The sequence below is a fragment of the Giraffa tippelskirchi genome, chromosome 3 (assembly GCF_054371585.1).
Source record: "Giraffa tippelskirchi isolate mGirTip1 chromosome 3, T2T-mGirTip1v1.2.pri, whole genome shotgun sequence".
NCBI lineage: Eukaryota > Metazoa > Chordata > Mammalia > Artiodactyla > Giraffidae > Giraffa > Giraffa tippelskirchi.
This window is the reverse complement of record NC_137277.1, coordinates 127,355,221-127,378,727: the sequence shown is the minus strand read 5'-3', so window position 1 is coordinate 127,378,727 and position 23,507 is coordinate 127,355,221. Positions and strand designations below refer to the sequence as shown.

Here is a 23,507-nt window from a genome sequence, read left to right as displayed (position 1 = left end):
TCCGCCAGGAGGGTTGCAGCCAGAGATCAGCTCCCCATGGGAGACACACAGCACACCTGAGACAGAGCTCCCAGTGCACACTCAGGAAACTGAGCAGCTGGGACAGGGAGGTGATAAGACGCACTACACACCTGGGAAGTGTGCTCACCAAGCACCTAGTCGCCTGAGCTGCTCGGACCTGGGAAGGGCACAAAACGCAGGCCTAACCGAGTCTGTACCTTTGTGGAGTACCCGAGAACCTGAACCTGTGTGGCTTAGACCTGGGAAGTGCATGCAACCTAGGGCTCGCCTTAGACAGTTCCCATTCAGAGCAACCTGGAGCCTCTGCAGTGTAGACCCGGAAAGCACACACACTGTAAGCAGGGGCAAACCCAGTGTGGCCCAGACACTGCGAGCACTCCCTACACACGCCAGTAATATTTCTTTGTAGTGTTCCTCCCTCCCTGCAGCACAATTGAACAAGTGAGCCTAAATAAATAACCACCTTTGCCCAAGGTAGATACTGAAGAAACTTGTAAACAGAGGAAGCTAAAATAAACAAAGAAGAGGGAACCACTTTGGAAGTGACGGGGGCAACAGATTAAAACCTTGTAGTTAGCATTGGCTACATTGGAAGGGGCCAATAAACCTTGAGAAGAAGTATAAGCTGGAACAAGGAATTATCTGAAACTGAACTGACCCCACACTGCCCTCAACAGCTCCAGAGAAATTCCTAGATATATTATACTATTATCATTTTTTATTTTTTTTATTTTTAACTTCTTTATTATTCCTTTAATTTTCATTTTTAAAACCTACTATTATCTTGAAAAAAGATCCTATTTTTAAAGAAAATTTCATATGTATATATATTTATAACTTTTGCGATTTTGTTTTGTTTTTTTAATATTGTATTTTTGAGAGTCTAACCTCTACTCTAGATTTTTAATCTTTGCCTTTTGGTATTTGTTACCAATTCTGTACCTTTAAGAATCCAGTCTTCACTACCCATTTTTACTTAAGACTGTGATTACTGGCTTCATTGTTCTCTCCCCTTTTGACTCTCCTTTTTCTTCCCTAGGTCACCTCTATGTCCTCCCTCCCCCTTCTCTTCTCTACTTAACTCTGTAAATCTCTTTAGGTGTTCCGGGCTGTGGAGAACATTTAGGGAACTGATCACAGGCTAGATTGGTTTCTCTCCTTTTGACTCCCCCTCCTCTCCTCCTTCTCACCTCTATCTCCTTCCTCCCTCTTCTCTTCTCTATGGAAATCTGTGAACCTCTCTGAGTGGTCCAGACTCCGGAGAGCAAATAGGGGAATTGATTTCTGGCTTGATTGTTTTCTGCTTTTTTGATTCCCTCTTTTCTCCTCCTGGTCATCTCTTTATCTCTCCTCTCTCTTCTCTTCTCCACGTAACTCTGGGTGTCCCCCACTGTGGAGAATCTTTTCACCATTAACCTAGATGTTTTCTCGTCAGTGCTGTATGGAGGGAGAAGTCTTGAGGCTACTGTAACAATAAGACTGAAAGCCAGAGGCAGGAGGCTTAAATCCAAAACTTGATCACCAGAAAACTCCTGACTCCAGGGAACATTAACTGACAAGAGCTTATCCAAAATCCTCCATACCTACACTGAAACCAAGCTCCACCCAAGAGCCAACAAGTTCCAGAGCAAGACATACCAAGCTAATTCTCCAACAACGCAGGAACATAACCCTGAGCACAAAAACACGGGTGGCCAAAACTCACACCAAACCCACAGACATCTCAAAACTCACTGCTGGACCCTTCATTGCACTCCATAGAGAAGAGATCTAGCTCCACCCACCACAACACCGATGCAAGCTTCTCTAACCAGGAAACCTTGACAAGCCACTCGTTCAACCCCACCCACAGGGAGGAACCTCCACAATAAAGAGGAACCACAAACTTCCAACATAACAGAAAGGCCACCCCAAACACAGCAATCTAAATAAGATGACAAGACAGAGAAATACTCAGAGGGTAAAGGAACATGATAAATGCCCACCAAACCAAACAAAAGAGGAGGAGATAGGGAATCTACCTGAAAAAGAATTCAGAATAATGATAGTAAAAATGATCCAAAATCTTTAAAACAGAACGGAGTTAGAGATAAATAGTCTGGAGGCAAGGATTGAGAAGATGCAAGAAAAGTTTAAAAGGACATAGACAAAATAAAAAAAAATGAGTCAATCAATAATGAATAATGCAATGACTGAGATCAAAAGCACTCTAGAGGGAACCAACAGTAAAATAACTGAGGCAGAAGATAGGATAAGTGAGGTGGAAGATAGAATGGGGGAAATAAATGAGGCAGAGAGGAAAAAAGAAAAAAAGAATTAAAAGAAATGAGGACAACCTCAGAGACCTCTGGGACAATGTTAAAGTCCACAACATTAGAATCATAGGAATCCCAGAAGAAGAAGACAAAAAGAAAAGCCATGAGGAAATACTTGAGGAGGTAATAGTTGAAAACGTCCTTAAAATGGGGAAGGAAATAGCCACCCAAGTCCAAGAAACCCAGAGAGTCCTAAACAGGATAAACCCAAGGCAAAACACCCCAAGACACATATTAATCAAATTAACAAAGATCAAACACAAAGAACAAATATTAAAAGTAGCAAGGGAAAAACAACAAATAACTCACAAGGGGATCCCCATAAGGATAACAGCTGATCTTTCAATAGAATCTCTTCAAGCCAGAAGGGAATGGCAGGACATACTTAAAGTGATGAAAGAGAAAAAACTACAACATAGATTACCGTACCCGGCAAGGATCTCATTCAAATATGAAGGAGAAATCAAACACTTTTCAGACAAGCAAAAGCTGGGGGAATTCAGCACCACCAAACCAGCTCTTCAACTAATGCTAAAGGATTTTCTCTAGACAGGAAACACAGAAAAGGTTTATAAACTCGAACCCAAAACAACAAAATAAATGGCAATGGGATCATACTTATCAATAATTTCCTTAAATGTAAATGGGTTGAATGACCCAACCAAAAGACAAAGACTGGCTGAATGGATACAAAAACAATACCCCTATATATGCTGCCTACAAGAGACCCACCTCAAACCTAAGGACACATACAGACTGAAAGTGAAGAGCTGGAAAAAGATATTTCGTGCAAATGGAGACCAAAAGAAAGCAGGAGTAGCAATACTCATATCAGATAAAATAGACTTTGAAATAAAGGCCATGAAGAGAGACAAAGAAGGACACTACATAATGATCAAAGGATCAATCCAAGAAGAAGATATAACAACTGTAAATATATATGTGCCCAACATAGGAGCACTGCAATATGTAAGGCAAATGCTAACAAGTATGAAAGGGAAAATTAACAGTAACACAATAATAGTGGGAGACTTTAATACCCCACTCACACCTATGGATAGATCAACTAAACAGAAAATTAGCAAGGAAACACAAACTTTAAATGATACAATGAACCAGTTACACCTAATTGATATTTATAGGACATTTCACCCTAAAACAATGAATTTCACCTTTTTCTCAAGTGCACACGGAATCTTCTCCAGGATAGATCACATTCTGGACCATAAATCTAGCCTTGGCAAATTCAAAAACATTGAAATCATCTCAAGCATCTTTTCTGATCACAATGCAGTAAGATTAGATGCCAACTACAGGAAAAAAAAAAAACTATTAGAAATAAAAACATATGGAGACTAAACAACACACTTCTGAATAAGCAACAAATCACAGAAGAAATCAAAAAAGAAATCAACATATGCATAGAAACAAATGAAAATGAAAACACAATAACCCAAACCTATGTGATTCAGTAAAAGCAGCGATAAGGGGAAGGTTCATAGCAATACAAGCTTACCTCAAGAAACAGGAGAGAAATCAAATAAATAACTTAAAACTACACATAAAGCAACTAGAAAAAGAAGAAATGTAGCACCCCAGAGTTAGTAGAAGGAAAGAAATCATAAAAATTAGGGCAGAAATAAATGCAAAAGAAACAAAGGAGACCATAGCCAAAATCAACAAAGCTAAAAGCTGGTTCTTTGAGAAGATATATAAAATAGACAAACCATTAGCCAGACTCATCAAGAAACAAAGGTAGAAAAATCAAATCAACAAAATTAGAAATGAAAATGGAGAGATCATAACAGGCAACACAGAAATACAAAGGATCATAAGAGACTATTATCAGCAACTATATGCAAATAAAATGGACAACATGGAAGAAATGGACAAATTCTTTGAAAAGTATAACTTTCCAAAACTGAACCAGAAAGAAATAGAAAATCTTAACAGACCCATCACAAGCACAGAAATTGAAACTGTAATCAGAAATCTTCCAGAAAACAAAAGCCCAGGACCAGATGGCTTCACAGCTGAATTCTACCAAAAATTTAGAGAAAAGCCTACTCAAACTCTTCCAGAAAATCGCAGAGGAAGGTCAACTTCCAAACTCATTCTATGAGGCCACCATCACCCTAATACCAAAACCAGACAAAGATGCCACACACAAAAAAGAAAACTACAGGCCAATATCACTGATGAACATAGATGCAAAAATCCTTAACAAAATTCTAGCAAACAGAATCCAACAACATATTAAAAAAGATCATACATCATGATCAAGTAGACTGTATCCCAGGGATGCAAGGATTCTTCAATATTTCCAAATCAGTCAATGTGATACACCACATTAACAAATAGAAAGATAAAAACTATATGAATATCTTAATAGATGCAGAGAAAGTCTTTGACAAAATATAACATCAATTTATGATAAAAAAAAAAAAAACCTTGCAGAAAGCAGGCATAGAAAGAACATATCTCAATATAATAAAAGCCATATATCATAAACCCACAGCAAACGTTATCCTCAATGGTGAAAAATTGAAAGCATTTCCCTTAAAGTCAGGAACAAGACAAGGGTGCCCACTCTCACCACTATTATTCAACATAGTTTTAGAAGTTTTAGCCACAGCAATCAGAGAAGAAAAAGAAATAAAAGGAATCCAGATTGGAAAAGAAGAAGGAAAACTCTCACTGTTTGCAGATGACATGATCCTCTACATAGAAAGCCCTAAAGACTCCACCAGAAAATTACTAGAGCTAATCAATGAATATAGTAAAGTTGCAGGATACAAAATTAACACACAGAAATCACTTGCATTCCTATACTCCAATAATGAGAAAACAAAAAGAGAAATTAAGGAAAAAAAATTCATTCACCAATGACACAAAAAGAATAAAATACTTAGAAATAAATCTACCTAAAGAAACAAAAGACCTATACATAGAAAACTATAAAACACTGATGAATTAAATCAAAGATGACATAAATATTTGGAGAAATACACCATGTTCATGGATCGGAAGAATCAATATAGTGAAAATGAGTATACTACCCAAAGCAATCGAGCAATCGATAGATTCAATGCAATCCCTATCAAGCAATCAACAGTATTTTTCAAAGAACTAGAACAAATAATTTCACAATTTGTATGGAAATACAAAAAACCTTGGATAGCCAAAGCAGTCTTAAGAAAGAATGGAACTGGAGGAATCAACCTGCCGGATTTCAGGCTATACTACAAAGCTACAGTCATCAAGACACTATGGTACTGACAAAAAAGACAGAAACATAGATCAATGGAACAAAATAGAAAGCCCAGAGATAAATCCACACACCTATGGACACCTTATCTTTGACAAAGAAGGCAAGAATATACAATGGAGAAAAGACAATCTCTTTAACAAGTGGTGCTGGGAAAACTGGTCAACCACTTGTAAAAGAATGAAACTAGAACACTTTCTAACACCATACACAAAATAAACTCAGAATGGATTAAATATCTAAACGTAAGACCAGAAACTATAAAACTCCTAGAGGAAAACATAGGCAAAACACTCTCTGACATAAATCATAGCAGGATCCTCTATGACCCACCTCCCAGAGTAATGGAAATAAAAGCAAAAATAAACAAATGGGACTTTAATTAAGTCCCACTAAAAGCTTTTGCACAATGAAGGAAACTATGAGCAAGGTGAAAAGACTGCCTTCAAAAAGGGAGAAAATAATAGCAAATGAAGCAACTGACAAAGAATTAATCTCAAAAATATAAAAGCAACTCCTGCAGCTCAATTCCAGAGAAATAAGCAACCCGATAAAAAATGGGCCAAAGAACTAAACAGACATTTCTCCAAAGAAGACATACAGATGGCTACAAACACATGAAAAGATGCTCAACATCACTCATTATCAGAGAAATGCAAATCAAAACCACAATGAGGTACCATCTCATGCTGGTCAGAATTGCTGTTATCAAAAATTCTACAAACAATAAATGCTGGAAAGGGTGCCAAGAAAAAGGAACCATCTTACACTGTTGGTGGGAATGCAAACTAGTACTGCCACTATGGAGAACAGTGTGGAGACTCCTTAAACAACTGGAAATAGAACTGCCATACGACGCAGCAATCCCACTGCTGGGCATACACACCGAGGAAACCAGAATTGAAAGAGACACGTGTACTCCCAATGTTCATCGCAGCACTGTTTACAATAGCCAGGCCATGGAAGCAACCTAGATGTCCACTGGCAGATGAATGGATAAGAAAGCTGTGGTACATATACACATGGTGTATTACTCAGCTATTAAAAAGAATGCATTTGAATCGGTTCTAATGAGGTGGATGCAACTGGAGCCTATTATACAGAGCAAAGAAAGTCAGAAAGAAAAACACCAATACAGTATACTAATGCATATATATGGAATTTAGAAAGATGGTAACAATGACCCTATATGCAAGATAGCAGAAGAGACACAGATGTAAAGAACAGACTTTTGGACTCTGTTGGGAGAAGGTGAGGGTGGGATGATATGAGAGAATAGCATTGAAACAGGTATACTATCATATGTGAAATAGATCGCCAGTCCAGGTTAGATGCATGAGACAGGGTGCTCAGGGCTGGTGCACTGGGATGACCCTGAGGGATGGGATTGGGAAGGAGGTGGGAGGGAGGGTCAGAATGGGAAACACATGTACACCCATGGCTGATTCACGTGAATGTATGGCAAAAACCACCACAATATTGTAAGGTAATTAGCCTCCAATTAAAATTGAAAACAAAAGAAAAACTGAAAAAAAAAAAAAGAAAATACCTGGCATGTAGCGAGCAGATAAATAAATGTTACTTATTAAACAAATTCTCCTTTGACTCTTGTTAAAATGAGCATATTATAATGTGAACTAAATCCATTACTTATCTGACTGGACAACACAAAAATATGAAAATAAATAAGGAAATCAAATCTGACTTAAAAATAGAAATGCAACTATAAAGCAAAGACAAAAAATATTACTCTGACTTTATTAGTGCCAGAGAAAATTGCTTTCCATTTAACCTAAGAGATAAATCTATTAGAAAAGCAACCACAATCCATGTTATCTAGGGGGAAACTGTTAAAATCTGTCATTGTTTCCTCTTTGGCAGCCTGATTATGCCTGGTTAATACCATATTCAAATGTGTTCATCTGTGCTGTTCTTGGAAAAACAAGCAAGACAATTTAGCTTATGCCTATCAATATAACATATCTCCCTTCTTAATTCACCAAAATAAAATAAACAATTTGCATCTTGGTTGATGTTGATGTTTACAAGTGAGTAATGCAAATCTCAAAATCTGTAAAATATTATTTCCCCCTCATAAAAAGCATACTAGGATACTTTAATCGTTGCTTTGACATTTTAAAACACAGGTCAGATGCTTAAATGACATCTTTTAAATTACAGCTGCCAAGAGATTGCTTGCAACACAATATAACATGACATTTTAACTAACTATAACCAGCAGCTATTATTTTTGTAGGACATAATAGTAACCAGAATAAATTCATCTTGAGTTTTTGCATAACAATAACAAATCAGCTGTCACTAGTCCAATAAAGTACTTAATTTTATCAACTGTTTTCTGGAAAACTATCTTTTTGATAAAGAGGGACAGATGAATCTTTTTAAAGCCTTATTTCAAAGGGTCAAATCATTTTTTTTTTTAAATCTAATGTCTAAGACAATAGAAAGAGCAAATTCTTTGCCACAAAGCCATATTTGCAGGCACATATCAAGGCAAGGAGAACTTCCCTGGTGGCTCAGACAGTAAAGAATCTGCCTGCAATGTGGGAAACCCTGGTTCAATCCCAGGGTGGGGGAGATCCCCTGGAGAAGGGAATGGCAACCTAGTCCAATATTCTTGCCTGGAGAATCCCATGGACAGAGGAGCCTGGCAGGCTGCAGTCCATGGGGTTGCAAAGAGTCAGACACGACTGAGCAACTAACATGCACATCAAGGCAAGAACATGGACTCAAGTCAGTCTGATGTCAAAGTCAATTTAATCAGTCTATCTGCTGCATACTCTCTGTAAACAAGGCAACTAATTAATCCACATTCTGCTGACCTCGGACTTATTACCTAAAAAACTACTCCATTAAATTGGTGTGTGATGAGTAAATGAGATAATTGTTCACTCTCTTTGGAAAATATACATAAGTAGGTTTTTCTTCAAAGAAAGGCACTGATCCTTAAAGGCTATCGTCCATTTTTTCTTCTGTTTATTTTTCACAATAGGACTGTATACGTTTATTGGCTGGCCTCTACTTCCTTGGTTCTAAATTTTGGCTCAACTGAACTATTTGAGCCTAACTTCATGGATCAAATCCTCAGCTGACATTAAAGATTTACCTATCATCAGCATCACAGTGGCAATCTCAACCTCTGTAAATTTTCTCCAAAATAGAATCGAAATTTATCGTAAAATTCTTACTATTAGAGATAACTCTTAGGGAATATAAAGAAATTTATATGATGGAAATAGACAGTCCTTATTAAATTACTGTGTGAGATCAAGCAGAGTTCTCATATCTTATACCTTAATGCTTGACTTCTTTTATACTCTGATGGACCTGTGAGGATCAGCCCCAGGTGCACACCTGGAGAAGGAACTAAAGGACGAAAAAATTGCCTAAAAGTGAGAGCTAGAGCTAACGATGAAGACACAATTTCAGTACCTTATATGTTTCCTTTAGTCAACCATGAGAGTAAATTAACCTGATGACCCTGTTTTGACACTGACTGATTACAGACATTAATCAAAGGGCAACAGGCCAGTGCTGCCGAAGAACTGGTGGAATATACACAGTCCATAGTGGTTATTTTAATATGGCAACAAGACTGAAGAGCTTGATGAATATCCTCTACCAAATACATTCTAATTCATAAAATACACTTCTCTATTTTTCAAAACAGATCAAAATGGGTAATTATATCCTGTGTGAAACATTTCCTAACCATGTTCACTGTCATTCTGCATATTAAATATAAATATGAGACTGTAGAGTAAATGTATAGCTACCTAAAACTGGTTTCCAGGACTTTAAGCATGAATGTGCACCCATATATTTTAGAGTATAATTATTGATCTTGTGTGCTTGCTAAGTCGCCTCAGTCATATCTAACTCTTTGCGACCCTATGGACCATAACCCTCCAGGTCTCTCTGTCCATGGGATTCTCTAGGAGCTCTGGAGTGGGTTGCCATGCCCCTCCAGAGGATCTTCCTCACCTAGGGATCAAACCTGCATTTCTTAAGTCTCCTGCATTGGAGGCAAGTTCTTTATCATTAGCACCACCTGGGAAGCCAAATTATTGATCTTATTGTTACCTATTCTGAAAATAAATGTGGGTATTCTTTTTTTTTTTAAAGACTTCAGTGCAAACAAAAATATATGTGGGCTTAATCAACAAATCCAAGTAAGTCTACCCTTTAATCAGAAAAGAAAAATGAAAATTTTTTTTTTGTTTCAGAAATAGTTACTTATTAAAGAAACACTTAAATGGTTAACCCACTCTTCAAAAATAATTAGGACTTCTTTTCACAAGGCAGGGAAGTTGCTGACAATCTTGGAAATTAAGACACCTGTGTCAAATCACTTCTGTAATAAAATTTGCAATCAAACCAAAATTACAATGAACATGTGTTTCTCTGGTTATAGGCTTGCCTGTCTTAGGACTAACCTGCAAAATGTGATGCTATTTTGAGCACAACAGTTTCTAAATCATTTCTTAGACTAGATAATTCCTTGTAGGCTTTCTCCTTCATCTACTCCTCAAAACAATTAAATATATTTCCAATGTAGGAAGGGTCAGTGAGAGAGTTTACCAGATTTAGTCTGTTACTAAGCAAGCCACTATTATCACTGTTGTTGTTTTATTAGATCACAGATATTAGGACTGTAATGAACTTCAAGAAATCACTTCAATTTTTGGCCAAACAAAGATGCCCCTTTTTTCAACAAAACACTTGATATCAAAGTGTCACTGAGTCCAATCTGGCTCTCCTCACTACATGACAGGTCAATTAACCAAGGGATGAGGTGTTGAGGAAAGGATTAAGACTTTATTTGGAAGGCTGGCAGACTGAGAGGATGGCAGACTAGTTTCTCCAAAACAAACCCCATCTTAACAAGTTCTGGATACCAGGTTCTTTTATAGAACAGGGTGGGGATGGGAGGTGAATGTGAGGAAGTAAAATCAAAAGACCACTAATCTTGCAAATACCTCTTGGAATGGCTAACCTCAGGGAGGGTATGTGTTAATTTCTACCTTCCTGCGGACAACCACATGTGGACAGGATCCTGAACAAAGATACTTTAGCTTACCATTCAGACAGAGAGGCAGGGTTCCCTGAGACATGATATTATGTATAAACACTATCCTTTTAGTGAACAAAAATAATGTAAAACAAAGGTTAAAGCAAAAGAAGTAGATTCAGTATGGAGTCAGATTTTGTTCTTCCCAGTAACGAAAGAAGGTGACTTGCCCAAGGTCATAGAGCTATAAAATGCATATGGATTTCTGACCTCCACCCTTGTTGGATGGATTGTTCTAGAGTCAGTCCTTTATTCTAAAAAGGCAGGTGTCCTGCTGAATAATTTCAGAATCAGAAGCTTCCCCTCCTGAGTGGATTCCTCTGCCTGGTTGAAAGTTGCCATCTGTCTGACTGACTTTACCTAGAAAGCTGAGCCTTCAGGACATATTTGTGAACAAAGTGAAGATTAGAGGGGAGTGTAGCACATTATTCCCTGAGTCACAGGTTTTCCCTTGCTGGTCTGTGTAGCACTGCTGAGGTTAAGAAGAGGAAGGTTCTGTGTAATCAGAGCACTAGTCTGATCACAGGTAAACACAAGCATGCATGTGCAAAATCAAAAGTCCACACTAACAGTCTCAATGTACATGCTAGCCCTCAGAACCAAAGGTTAAAAAAAAAAAAAAACTCAGTTTTGTTTGATTTTTGCTTGTTTGTTTCCTGTCTAATGAGGGAGGCAAGACTAGATAACTTATGGGAGTACTTCCAGGCTTAGGACTCAGGCCGCAAACTGTTAAATCTTCTGACCTTATATTTCACTCTGCTGCTTGGTGTGAGCCCACCACGAAGGTCATGTAGCCAGGATAGTATTTGCTCACTCACAACTCAGGCAAAATTCTTAACCACCATGATTTCATTTATCTGCTTCATCAGTTTACATAATCCTCCAATTCCTGGTGACATTGAATTTACAGAGAGTATAGAACACAAGTTGTTTCTGTAATAATACTTTTTCCACTCCAGTATACTGACTTCTATTTTTCATTTCATAACATCCCTGCCAAAAATAACAGTGTGATGCAAACATATTAGAACATGTGGTAAACAAATTTGTGTGTGCATGTGTTAGTAGCACAGTCGTGTCTGACTCTTCACAATCCCATGGACTGTAGCCCACCAGGCTCCTCTGTTCATGGAATTCTCCAGGCAAGAATACTGGAGTGGGCTGCCATTTACTTCTCCAGGGAAAACAAATTTAGTATATTATTAATGTAAAAAATAATTGCCACTTCCATTTGTATAATTAATCTCATATGAAATTAACTCTTTGAGTTGGGGATGTGTGGTTGTTGTGCTCATGTGTAGTTGTGGAAGAAAGAGATTGGAAGATATAAAGATAAGATACAAACCAGGAGACAGACCAACTACTATAGTACCTAGAAAGTTGTAAGAACTCCATTATCGTCTATTGATGTATGAATAAATGAATGAACAGAACACCGAGAAACTGACTCCAGACTAAATATTTGGCATTTTCCCACATGCCAAAACTTAAAATTGAAATCAGAGAAGATCTATACTCTAATAGACTTTATACTTTTTCTTAGCAGTCTCCTTCACGTAACACAGTGTTTTGCATTGTATCTGGTGGTCAATAAGTAGTAAACAATAAAAATAATAAAAGAAATGGCAGCAGTAGTTCTATACACTATACCCAACATCTCAATTTTATTATCTCATTGATCCCTGAGCAGTAGGTAACATTGAGACAGGCTGAGACCTGGGACCCGATACCCTTTACAGCAATGCTTACACATGGACCAACGTCTTCTCAAGCAACAAAATACAATGAAACTATAAGGGACCTAAAATAACTGTGTGCATGCCCAGTTTGGACAAACCATGGACAACAAAGTACAAAAAGATCAAAAGATCCCAACTGCCACTTCTGAAGAACCAAGAGCAAGAGGAGGGCACTGTGCATATCCCTGCACACAACACCACCAAAGGGGTGGGAAAAACGCCTAAGTCACCCCTCTGAGCCAAGCCCTGGGCCTGAGACCGTCATCCCATATAAAGAACCAGCTTGTCCTCCTTGGGGAGCAAGTGAGCAAGAAAGGGAACCTGTTGCTTGTTTTTGTTCCTCTCTGCTACAGCAGGGGCCCCAGTAAAGCCTTGCCTGAATTTTTTGTCTGGCTTCTTATCAATTTCTATTGATTAATGAGGTCAAGTACAATGTAAAGTTGCCATTATGAGTTGCATCCATAATACAGATGAGTGAAATTACAGACAAGGTTAAACTATTAGCCAATTTCACAAAACTAGTTCTGTTAGATCCAGAATTCAAACCAAAGTGTATCTTATGTAAACTCTTGCTTTAATAAATGAACAAGTGCATGACAAAATGAATGCAACTATCCTGTATTTTTATTACTGGGGCAAGTTGGAAAGGGTTGCATGCAGGAAGTTTAACTTAGTGAGTAACCAACTCTATAGGTCTTTGTTACACCAAGCTCCCAAAGACTCCCAAAGACTCCAAAGTATCACTGTGGCCTCAAAGAGGCAACAACTGGGAAAAGGATACTAGACTCAGACAGAAGAAAATTCAAGAGAAACACAGAGGCATTTTATGAAACTAATTCCTTCCATCTGGTTAACAGTCACCAATAGAATCAATTAAGGCATGTCATTCAGTTTTTAATAATTATGTCAAAATTTCTATGTTTAAGTGAAACACTGCACCAAACATAAGCTCATTTTCTTTTAACAAAGATTCTTGGCAACTGGCAACAACTCATAGCCATCACACTGCTCATTATACCGTCTTGCAGATGCACAAATGAGGCTATAAGAGACAATTCCTAAAGAGAATGATAGATAAACCAGTTCTTATCAGGAATATTTTTTCTATCTTTTTAAAAAATTATCTTTCCCTCCTCTTTCATATTCCCTCAAATTCTTTCTCAGGCTCTTCATATGTTAAATAACAACTATGAACTATATTTTTGGAAATCTATACATTTGGAACAATGGATATTGCAATTTGTATAATTAGTCACAATAATTAATTGACTAAATGACCCTGTGAAAGAGGTCATTTTGTTAATCAAATGTTGTACATGAGGAAATAAATTCAACATTTTTAAAGGGTCTGTAAATGACAAAATTGGGACAGGAAGTGAAGTTATAAATCTATAATCTTTAACAACAGGCTGTAACTGCATAATTTGGACTAGCTTTATTGTATTATAGAAATGATTTTTGGACTAGTTATAGGTATAAGAAATGACTATTTTGTACAATGCTGAGCCTTATACAGTGACCAGTCTTTGAGCAAGTTAGTTGGGTGGGTTGTAGCAGCATGACAATTTTTTTTTGTTCCTGGAAGGCAGTTTGTGATTTTAAAATGTGAGCAGCCTTTCTCTGCCTTCTGTAATAGCACCTACCAAAGAGCAGTAAAATTCCAAGTACTGAAATAAATCCCAGTGAAGAATTAAACATACTGATAATTTACATAATAGAATTCAACCATTTAATATAAAGAACAAAATTTAAAGAGTAATGCAAGAGCAGTTTGGAGAGCATCTTTAGACAGAAACTGGGACTGTAAAAACAACAGAGAAAGAAGAGAAGAAGAAATTTGAGGTATCATACTTAGAGGCTTAGCTCATTTTCTTTCGATCTAAATCTCTTTCTCCATCAATCCTCCCTTCCCACCATCAATACAGTTGGGCCATCTCCTACATATGGAAACTTCCAGACTCCACTCCCTCAACTCCACTTGCAATAGAAGTCAAATATCCTCCACATTTATTAAAATGACAATCATAATAAGTCTCTAAGTAGCAATAGAGACCAAAGATCTCCTTAACATTCCATATATATATATATATATATATAATATTGCAATGTCCCCAAAATATCTTGCATGATATTTAAACCACAAAATGACTGTGCCATTTGCAAAATGTCTGGTTATGCATTTTTTTATTCCAACCAATGCTAATGTGTCCTAAGATACCATGTAATACTACCCTCTTTAGATATTTCAATGTGAAATTATCATCTACAATACCATCATAAGAGAGTAATAAAGACAGATTACCTGGGGTTAAGAGGATGACTGACATAGTGATGAGTGAGCATACAACTAAAATCACCAGCAGGGCAATAGCAATTCCCTTCCAGTTTCTCTGTGGAGGGCTGTTACTTCCCAGTTCCTACCGAGAGAGAAAAAAAAAGTTTCATAATTATACATGCTCCAAGAGAAATGTATTCATAAAGGAATGATTCAGTGCATGGAAGAATCACAGTTTGAAAACAGATTAGAATCCTTTTCCTCTTCGGTAGCTCATTTAATTATTCAAAGGTGCATATATTATAAATGGCTATCTTTTGAGGGGCAATCTTACTTCTCCAAGAGATAAACCAGCAGAGCTTTATGCCTGCTGTCCAAAATGTGGATGGCATTAAAATACATTGACTATAAACACTAGAATGATTGCCAAAATACTCTACAAAATAATATGGAAATAAAGTGTGCCCATTTACATTTTTCTTGCTACAATGGACCCTACAATGAGGATTTAAATATTAATATTCCTGAAGCACTGTAGACTACTTTCTTAACTGGTAAGGGGGAAAAAAAGATTAGTGATGGGAAAATAATTCAAAATCCCCCCTCAATGCAGAGCGGTGCACATTTGTTAATGTAAAAAGTCCTCTTTTAACAGTTCTCCCACCACTCATAAAAATCAAGAGGATGTAGTAACTAAATTAAACAATTGCTTCCACAGCAATAGTTAACAACATCTTCTCCCTGGGCAGCATGCATGATATTGGCAAGGAGGTATGATTGATGGAGAAACTTGAGCATCTTTTACAATATGCATAGTAAAGCTTTTCAATTTTCAGATCTGTGTTCCATTCTGTTGACTAGAAATATATGAGCATCATTCACTAAAGTAAAGCATAGACCACCCTGATTTGAAACACATGCCAGATTTTCTTTACAATAAAGTTTATAAAACACTAAGTTTCTTGTTTCTTTCTCCCTACCCCAAACCCCAATTTCTTTTACTCCATTCCCAATAAAACCTTCTTTATTGAAAAACAGTCAAATGATTTGGGGACAAATGAAACAAAACATAAAGGTTTCCATTTCACTGTGTATATACAAATCATTCAAGAAGCCCCAGTCTTTCTTTAAAAAAGATAAGTAAAATATGATAGTAAACATTTGATAAACTATAAATGGGTTATTGTGACTCACAGTTTAAAGCACCGAAGCCAATTTTCACATAGTGACAGTGGCATTCAATTCTGCCATAAACTCTTTGGACTTAAAAACTAGGTCCCAAATAAATGCTAGAAGAAACCGTGCATAGAGGGTGTTTTCTTTACGTTTTCCCCTTCTCACATCAGTAGATTTAGGCTTATCTTTCATTCTGATGAACCAAATCCAGCAGAAGTCAATTTCACTCCTTTTTTTCTAAAATGGTTCACTCCACACCTCTTGTTCATGCTTACTAACGCTTACTGTTCAATACCTCTATCCTTCCTGCATTTTGGTTAGAATTTCCATTTATAAACTTATTCCATATACGTTGAGACAGTAGATTATCAAATCATTAGCATTAAAGTAACAACGTTAAGGCAAACAATACAGTTTCCCTGGTTGCTCAGTGGTAAAGAATCTGATTGCCAACGGAGGACACACTGGTTTGATCCCTGGTCCAAGAAGGTCCCACATACCATGGAGCAACTAAACTGGTGTGGCACCGCTATTGAGTCTATGCTCTAGAGCCCATGCTCCGCAACAAGAGAAGCCACTGCAACGAGAAGCCTGTGCATTACAACTAGAGAGCAGTCCCCGCTCACCACAACTAGAGAAAAACCTGTGCAGCAGCAAAGACCCAGAACTACCAAAAATAAGCTAATTAAAAAAAAAAAGACAAGTAATAGTTGTCCCAGACCAGAAACACTTTTCTGGAACGCAATGTGACTAAAGTTTGATAGGTCAATTTCTTTGTTAGAATCTGTGTGATGTGATGAACAGTTATTCTCCATATTAAGGTTCTACTTAAGACTACTCATGGGGCTTCCCAGGTGGCTAGTGGTTAAAAATCCATCTGACAATGCAGGAGACACAGGTTCAATCCCTGGGTTGGGAAGATCCCCTGGAGTAGAAAATGGCATCCCACTCCAGTATTCTTGCCTGGACAGAGGAAGCCTGGTGGGCTACAGTCCATGAGGTTACAAGGAGTCAGTCACAACCGAGCTCACATGCACAGGTCAGTTAAGACTACTGAGGAGTAAGAGTGACAGATCAGAGATGCAATGCTCTATGTATTAATAGAACCCTGTGCATGTGTGCAGGCTAAGTCACTTCGGTCTCTGACTCTTTGCAACTCTATGGACTGCAGCCTGCCAGGCTGCTCTGGCCATGGGATCTCCAGGCAAGAATACTGGAGTGGGTTGCCACACTCTCCTCCAAGGGATCTACCCAACTCAGGGATCAAACCCGCATCTCTTACTTCTCCCGCATTGGCAAGTGGGTTCTTTCCACTAGCACCACCTGGGAAGCCCCGAATAGAAGGCTAAGATGGGCAAAAAGTTGTGAAATACTCATCTGAAGAACTAAGACAATGAAAAAAGGGGCAACAAGCAATAAGAAGTGAGTATCTTGGCCAAGAATCACAAGCACTGCCACATTTATTAACTCAAGGGGATTTGTAGGAAAAGGGAAAAAGAGTAACTGTAAGCAATTATAACCGACTTTTTGGCCCAATAAAGGAATCAAGAGGAAATTACAATTTTATATCTACTGATTCTGATTTTGATTCACTCACTGAAACTGAAGGCAAATTACTAGAGAAATGACTTCAGAGTGAGTTTTTTGGTTTTTCAACATGATACAACTATAATGTCTACCAAACAATGTCTAATAGCAATAATAGATATCTTATGTGTCTGGGTACTGTACTGGACACTTTATAATCACAATCTCACAAAATCCTCACAATAAATAAGATTACTATTATTTTGACAAATTTGCACATCAAAAAAGGGGATTTAGAGAGATAAATAACAATTACACTCACTGTTAATGAGTAGAATATCTCAAGGTCCAACCCATAAAAGTCTAAGTTCAGAAACCACGCTCACCCAATAATATGCTGTTCTAGAAGTAAGTATTTCTTGAATCAATCCATAAGCCAATAAATCAAGGAACAATTTGAGCCTCTATATATTTGAAAAATTCACAGTTTTATAAACACTCTTCTGAATTCTGCAATGCTTTCAAATAAATTCATATTTTCCCTAATGGCACAGAAGAAAAAAATATACCATTTTAAAAATTGCAAAACCTGTTTGAGTAAAAAATATTTATCTGGTGTTCATAAAGAGATACACATAAGAATGTCAGGCTCCTCTAAAAACGACCCATCACTACCTAAGGCATCTTCAAGTCCCTGCTCGGGAAAGCAGACTTATTGAACTCTTACTCTCATTCCCTCTTTTCATCCATTTAAATTCATTACCATTATAATATTTCTCAATCATGGTTTCACTTATATCACTTTATTCCACAAAGCCTTTTAATGTCTCTATGTTATCTAAAGAATTAAGTGCAAATGTGACAGTTTAGAATAATAATTGTCTAAAGCCAAGCACCAGTCTTCTCATCCAACTTGATCTTTTTTGAGAAACACTACCCTGTACTGCTCAGGTTACCCTTTCCAACATATGCCTCAGATACTTCAAACTTCCTATCACCTTCCCACTCCCAGCTTTTGTCCATCCAATTCCTTTCATATACATCCAATTACAGACACTGTCAGTCATTCGACATACTGCTTGAACATCCCTTCTCTTGGAAATTTCTTTTAATTATGTACGCCAGATAAAATTTTCCTTCTTAAAAAAATGCCTAAAATACATTGTACCAAAAGGTTTGAGATCAACTCTGCTACTTAATTGGAGAAGGCAATGGTACCCCACTCCAGTACTCTTGCCTGGAAAATCCCATGGATGGAGGAGCTTGGTAGGCTGCAGTCCATGGGGTCGCTAAGAGTCGGACACGACTGAGCGACTTCACTTTCACTTTTCACTTTCATGCATTGGGGAAAGAAATGGCAACCCACTCCAGTGTTCTTGCCTGGAGAATTCCAGGGACAGGGGAGCCTGGTGGGCTGCCAGCTGTGGGGTCGCAGAGAGTCAGACATGACTGAAGCGACTTAGCAGCAGCAGCAGCTGCTGCTGCTACTTAATAGCTCTGATATTGTAAATTTGCTTCAACATTTTACAAAGTCTTAGATTTTTAAGAAAATCTGAATAACTGCAATAATGATAATTATTTTTACAAGTTCAGTTCAGTCACTCAGTCATGTCTGACTCTTTGCGACCCCATGAATCGCAGCACACCAGGCCTCCCTGTCCATCACCAACTCCCGGAGTCTACCCAAACCCATGTCCATAGAGTCGGAGATACCATCCAGCCATCTCATCCTCTGTCGTCCCCTTCTCCTCCTGCCCCCAATCCTTCCCAGCTTTAGGGTCTTCTCCAATGAGTCAAATCCTCGCAAGTAACAGATATTAAATTATTCCAACAAAGGTCTTACTTCTATGTACAATAAGTTCACACTAAGTGAACTGTTTAGAATGTTCTTCCTCTGTACACTTGCACACATCACTCTTTCTCTCTTTTTCATCAAGTTTCAATCTCAAATGCTCCTTCCTTTGAGAAGGCTTGCTTGCTCACGCTCTATAAAATAACATTCTATATCTCCTTTTATTCCCTCAATTAACTTTATTTTTCTTCCTAGCATTACCATTTTTGGATATATAGTAGGTGAAGTTATATTAAATTTTATATCTATAATATAATTTAAGCTGTTTAAATGTTCATTTTATCTGTCTATTCAGCTCTCCAGAATGGAAGTTTCATGATGTCAGTAACCTAGATCATCATGTTTTCTACAATATCCCTAGCATTTTGAATAGCATTTAGCACATATTAGGCATACCATAGATAATAAACAAATGAATGGCTAAATGATAACAGTTCTGATAATAAGGATGATGATGGCGGTGATGGTAGTGATGGTAATGCTTAAAGTCATGGTTGCACACTCATCATATCCCCGTCAAAGTTATCTCCTTAAATTAAGGATCACATCTTAGATAAATGTATATTCCTTAGGTCACTTAAAAATTCTGGTCCTCTTAGTAGGTGCTTAGAAAACAGTAGCTCAATTAATTAAGAAGTGTAAATGGTTCCTGAAATGGTATAGAGCTACCAAACAGAAAGGGTTGCCATTCCCTTCTCCAGGGGATCTTCCCATTCCAGTGATCTTCTTTGACCCAGGGATTGAGCCTGGGTCTCCTGCATTGCAGGAGATTCTTTACTATTTGACCCACCAGAGGAGCCCATATAGATACAGTGTCATTAATTAAATATATATTAACAGTAATTTTTAAAAATGGAGCTATTTGCTATAACCTATTTGATTGCAATTATTTTTAGCTTCATTTATCTGATGCGTGATCCCAAAATATAGTTGCCATTCTTCAGTTTATCTTCTTCTTCTACAACCTCAATAATATCTACTATTGATAGAAGTGGTTTTAATTGGCCCTGTGTTTCAATGACTTCATACCAGCCAATACCTGAAAACACCATGCCAGTCCCAAAGGACACGTATGGTGATGGAAAGCAAGCTGAGCTTGCAACATGGTCATCTGGATGCTTTGGAAGCACCACAGAATCAACGTTGAGATATTTAGGATATTAAATTCCCAGGAGAGGTTTAAGAGTACAAGAACAAATATTCAATAATCCATTATATAGAGTTCTTTTGGAACTCAGTCATCTAGTGGATAGATGGGTCAGTTAGAACATGTGTGAACAGTGCAGATGATACTCAGTGTTGTGATGGTCTAGAGATGTTTTGGTGCTGCAGGCCAAACTAAACTGGATCTATAACCTAACTATTTATGTTATATTTACTGCCAATCAAATTTACCCTTTATAGAACAGTTTAGTTTATAAGATAAGGATGTCCACAGGTTACCTGAATACAAATGCATTTTTAACTTGTTCAAGTACAAAGGAAAAAACACTAGAAATCATAAGCAGAAATCATTCAAGATTTATATACATCATGCGAAATGCAGGGCTAGATGAAGCACAAGCTGGAATCAAGATTGTCAAGAGAAATATCAATAACCTCAGATATGCAGATGACACAACCCTTATGGCAGAAAGCAAAGAAGAACTAAAGAGCCTCTTGATGTAAGTGAAAGAGGACAGTGAAAAAGTTGGCTTAAAAATCAACATCAGAAAACTAAGATCATGGCATCTGGTCTCATCATTTCATGGCAAACAGATGGGGAAATAATGGAAACAGTGACAGACTTTATTTTGGGGGGCTCCAAAATCACTACAGATGGTGACTGCAGCCATGAAATTAAAAGATGCTTGCTCCTTGGAAGAAAAGTTATGACCAATCTAGACAGCATATTGAAAAGCAGAGACATTATTTTACCAACATAAAGTCCATCTCGTCAAAGATACAGTTTTCCCAGTAGGAAAAAAAACACAGGTATGGATGTGTTAGTTGGAGTATAAAGAAAGCTGAGTGCCGAAGAATTGATGCTTTTGAACTGTGGTGTTGGAGACGACTCTTGAGAGTCCCTTGGACTACAAGGAGATCCAACCAGTCCATCCTAAAGGAAATCAGTCCTGAATATTCATTGGAAAGACTGATGCCGAAGCTGAAGCTCCAATACATTAGCCACCTGATGCGAAGAACTGACTCATTGGAAAAGACCCTGACGCTGGGAAAGATTGAAGGCAGGAGGAGAAGGGGATGGCAGAGGATGAGATGGTTGGATGGCATCACCGATGCGACAGACATGAGTTTGAGTAGGCTCCGGGAGCTGGTGATGGACAGGGAGGCCTGGCTTGCTGCACTCCATGTGGTCACTAAGAGTTGGACATGACTGAGCAACTGTACTGACTGATACATAATTTCTTTGTGCAAGATAAGGAAAAAAAGCTAAACCAGCAAAGCCAACTTTCTAAAAATTAAGAAAAAGGAATATAAATGTGTGGGTATGCTCAGTTGCCAAGTTGCTTCTGATCCTTTACTACCCCAGGAACTATAGCCTGCCAGGCTCCTCTGTCCATGGGTTTTCCAGGCAAGAATACTGGAGTGGATTGCTATTTCCTTCTCCAGGTGATCTTTCTGACCCAGGGATCGAACGTGCATCTTCTGTTTTAGCATGCAGACTCTTTACCACTCATCCACCTGGGAAGCCCCAAAAGAATATAAATGTATATAATAAATATGTCACTGACTCAGTGGACATGAGTTTGAGTAGGCTCTGAGAGTTGGTGATGGACAGGGAAGCATGGCATGCTGCAGTCCATGCGGTCACAAAGAGTCAGACACAAGTGAGTGACTGAATAGAACTGAACTGACTGTGTGAAACAGACAGCACATAAAACATTTTAAACTCAAATTAAAGACACAAATGCAAATGTACTAAATAAAATGTTAGTGAATTTTAACAAATTAGTGAATTAAATGCAATACCTTAATATAAATAAGAATTAAATATTATGAAATAATATACACCATTACATACATTCATGATTACGTTCAACATTTGCTAATATTAGCAACAAAAATATAACCATAGAAATTATTTTTCATTTTTAATTTGTAATTTAATACTTATAATACCTATTACTTCTAAAAATTGCCCATTATGCTTGCATATATTCACAAGTTTCTCATTTATCATCCTTCTCCAATTAAAAGACTCTATGCTAAGTAAAGTGTGTAGTTTCGGTAAATGACCACAAGTTACACATTTTTTCAAAATGATATCTGTTACAGCTTTGTGTTACCAGTGTACATGAGGCAGTGTTGAGCTAGTGCTACTCATAGTATGTCCTACAGACCACAGCATCAATATCACCTGAAAATATTAGAAATACAAGGCAAGAGTCTTTTATTGCTATTTGCTTTATTATTTTAAGAACATTCTCATTTGGTTTTATTTGTTCACCATTAATTTGTTTATAAAAGAAGTAGCAATTATCTCAATTGTAATTTGGCATTCATCACTCCCTGATAATTATGTTTGTTTGTGACATACTTCTACATGGATCACCATTAAATTAGAAACAAAACAAACATGACAGCTATCAGCAATGTATTTTTCAGCAATAGTTTCACAATGTCATGATTTATAGGTTTGGCAGATCTTCTAAGATTCTGAACCTGTTTAGACTTCAAAACCACAAGTAAAACTGTAAAACATCAATTAAAAAAGCAAACAAACAAATCTGTTATCAGCAAGATGGCAGACTAGGATGCTCCAGGCCTTCATGGAAACACCAAGTAAACAACAATGGACTGATTAAAATAGCATTTTGGGAACTCTAAACCAGCTAAGGATCTGTAGCAACCAAGCAAATGTCCAATCATGAAAAAGCCATACTTAAAAAGGCAGGATACATCATGGCATGTCTGAATGCCCTAATTCCCTCACTGGCATAGTACAGGATGCTCAGAGGAAGGGACTCAATTCCCAGTTCCTTTATTCAGATGGAAGAAATGAGTGGGAGTTGTTTGCATGCTCCGGCCTATCTTCTGTGTGCTACCTGAGGGTAGCACAGGTTTCTGTCTTGCCTGACAGAAGTAGCAGCAATAGCTTAGATCTTATGTTGAAGGCATGGAAGCCCACGGAGGCTTCCATGGTGAATGAAAACTGCAGGAGGTCTGTAGAGAAGCAGAATTTGAGGACAAGAGATTATCTGCTTGGAAACAAAGTATAATACCCAAGACCTTAAGAAAAAG

The 23,507-nt window shown here is 37.6% G+C and overlaps 1 protein-coding gene across 2 annotated transcripts in view; it reads right to left on the bottom strand.

Annotated features, from left to right (window-relative positions):
- The window catches only part of DPP10 (dipeptidyl peptidase like 10), a 747,248-nt gene that overhangs the window by 563,277 nt on the left and 160,464 nt on the right, over positions 1-23,507 (bottom strand). For both annotated transcript variants that reach the window (XM_081579273.1, XM_081579274.1), the window contains exon 2: positions 14,738-14,852. In XM_081579273.1, coding sequence (XP_081435399.1) covers positions 14,738-14,852 — 115 coding nt within the window. The remainder of the gene's footprint in view (positions 1-14,737; positions 14,853-23,507) is intronic.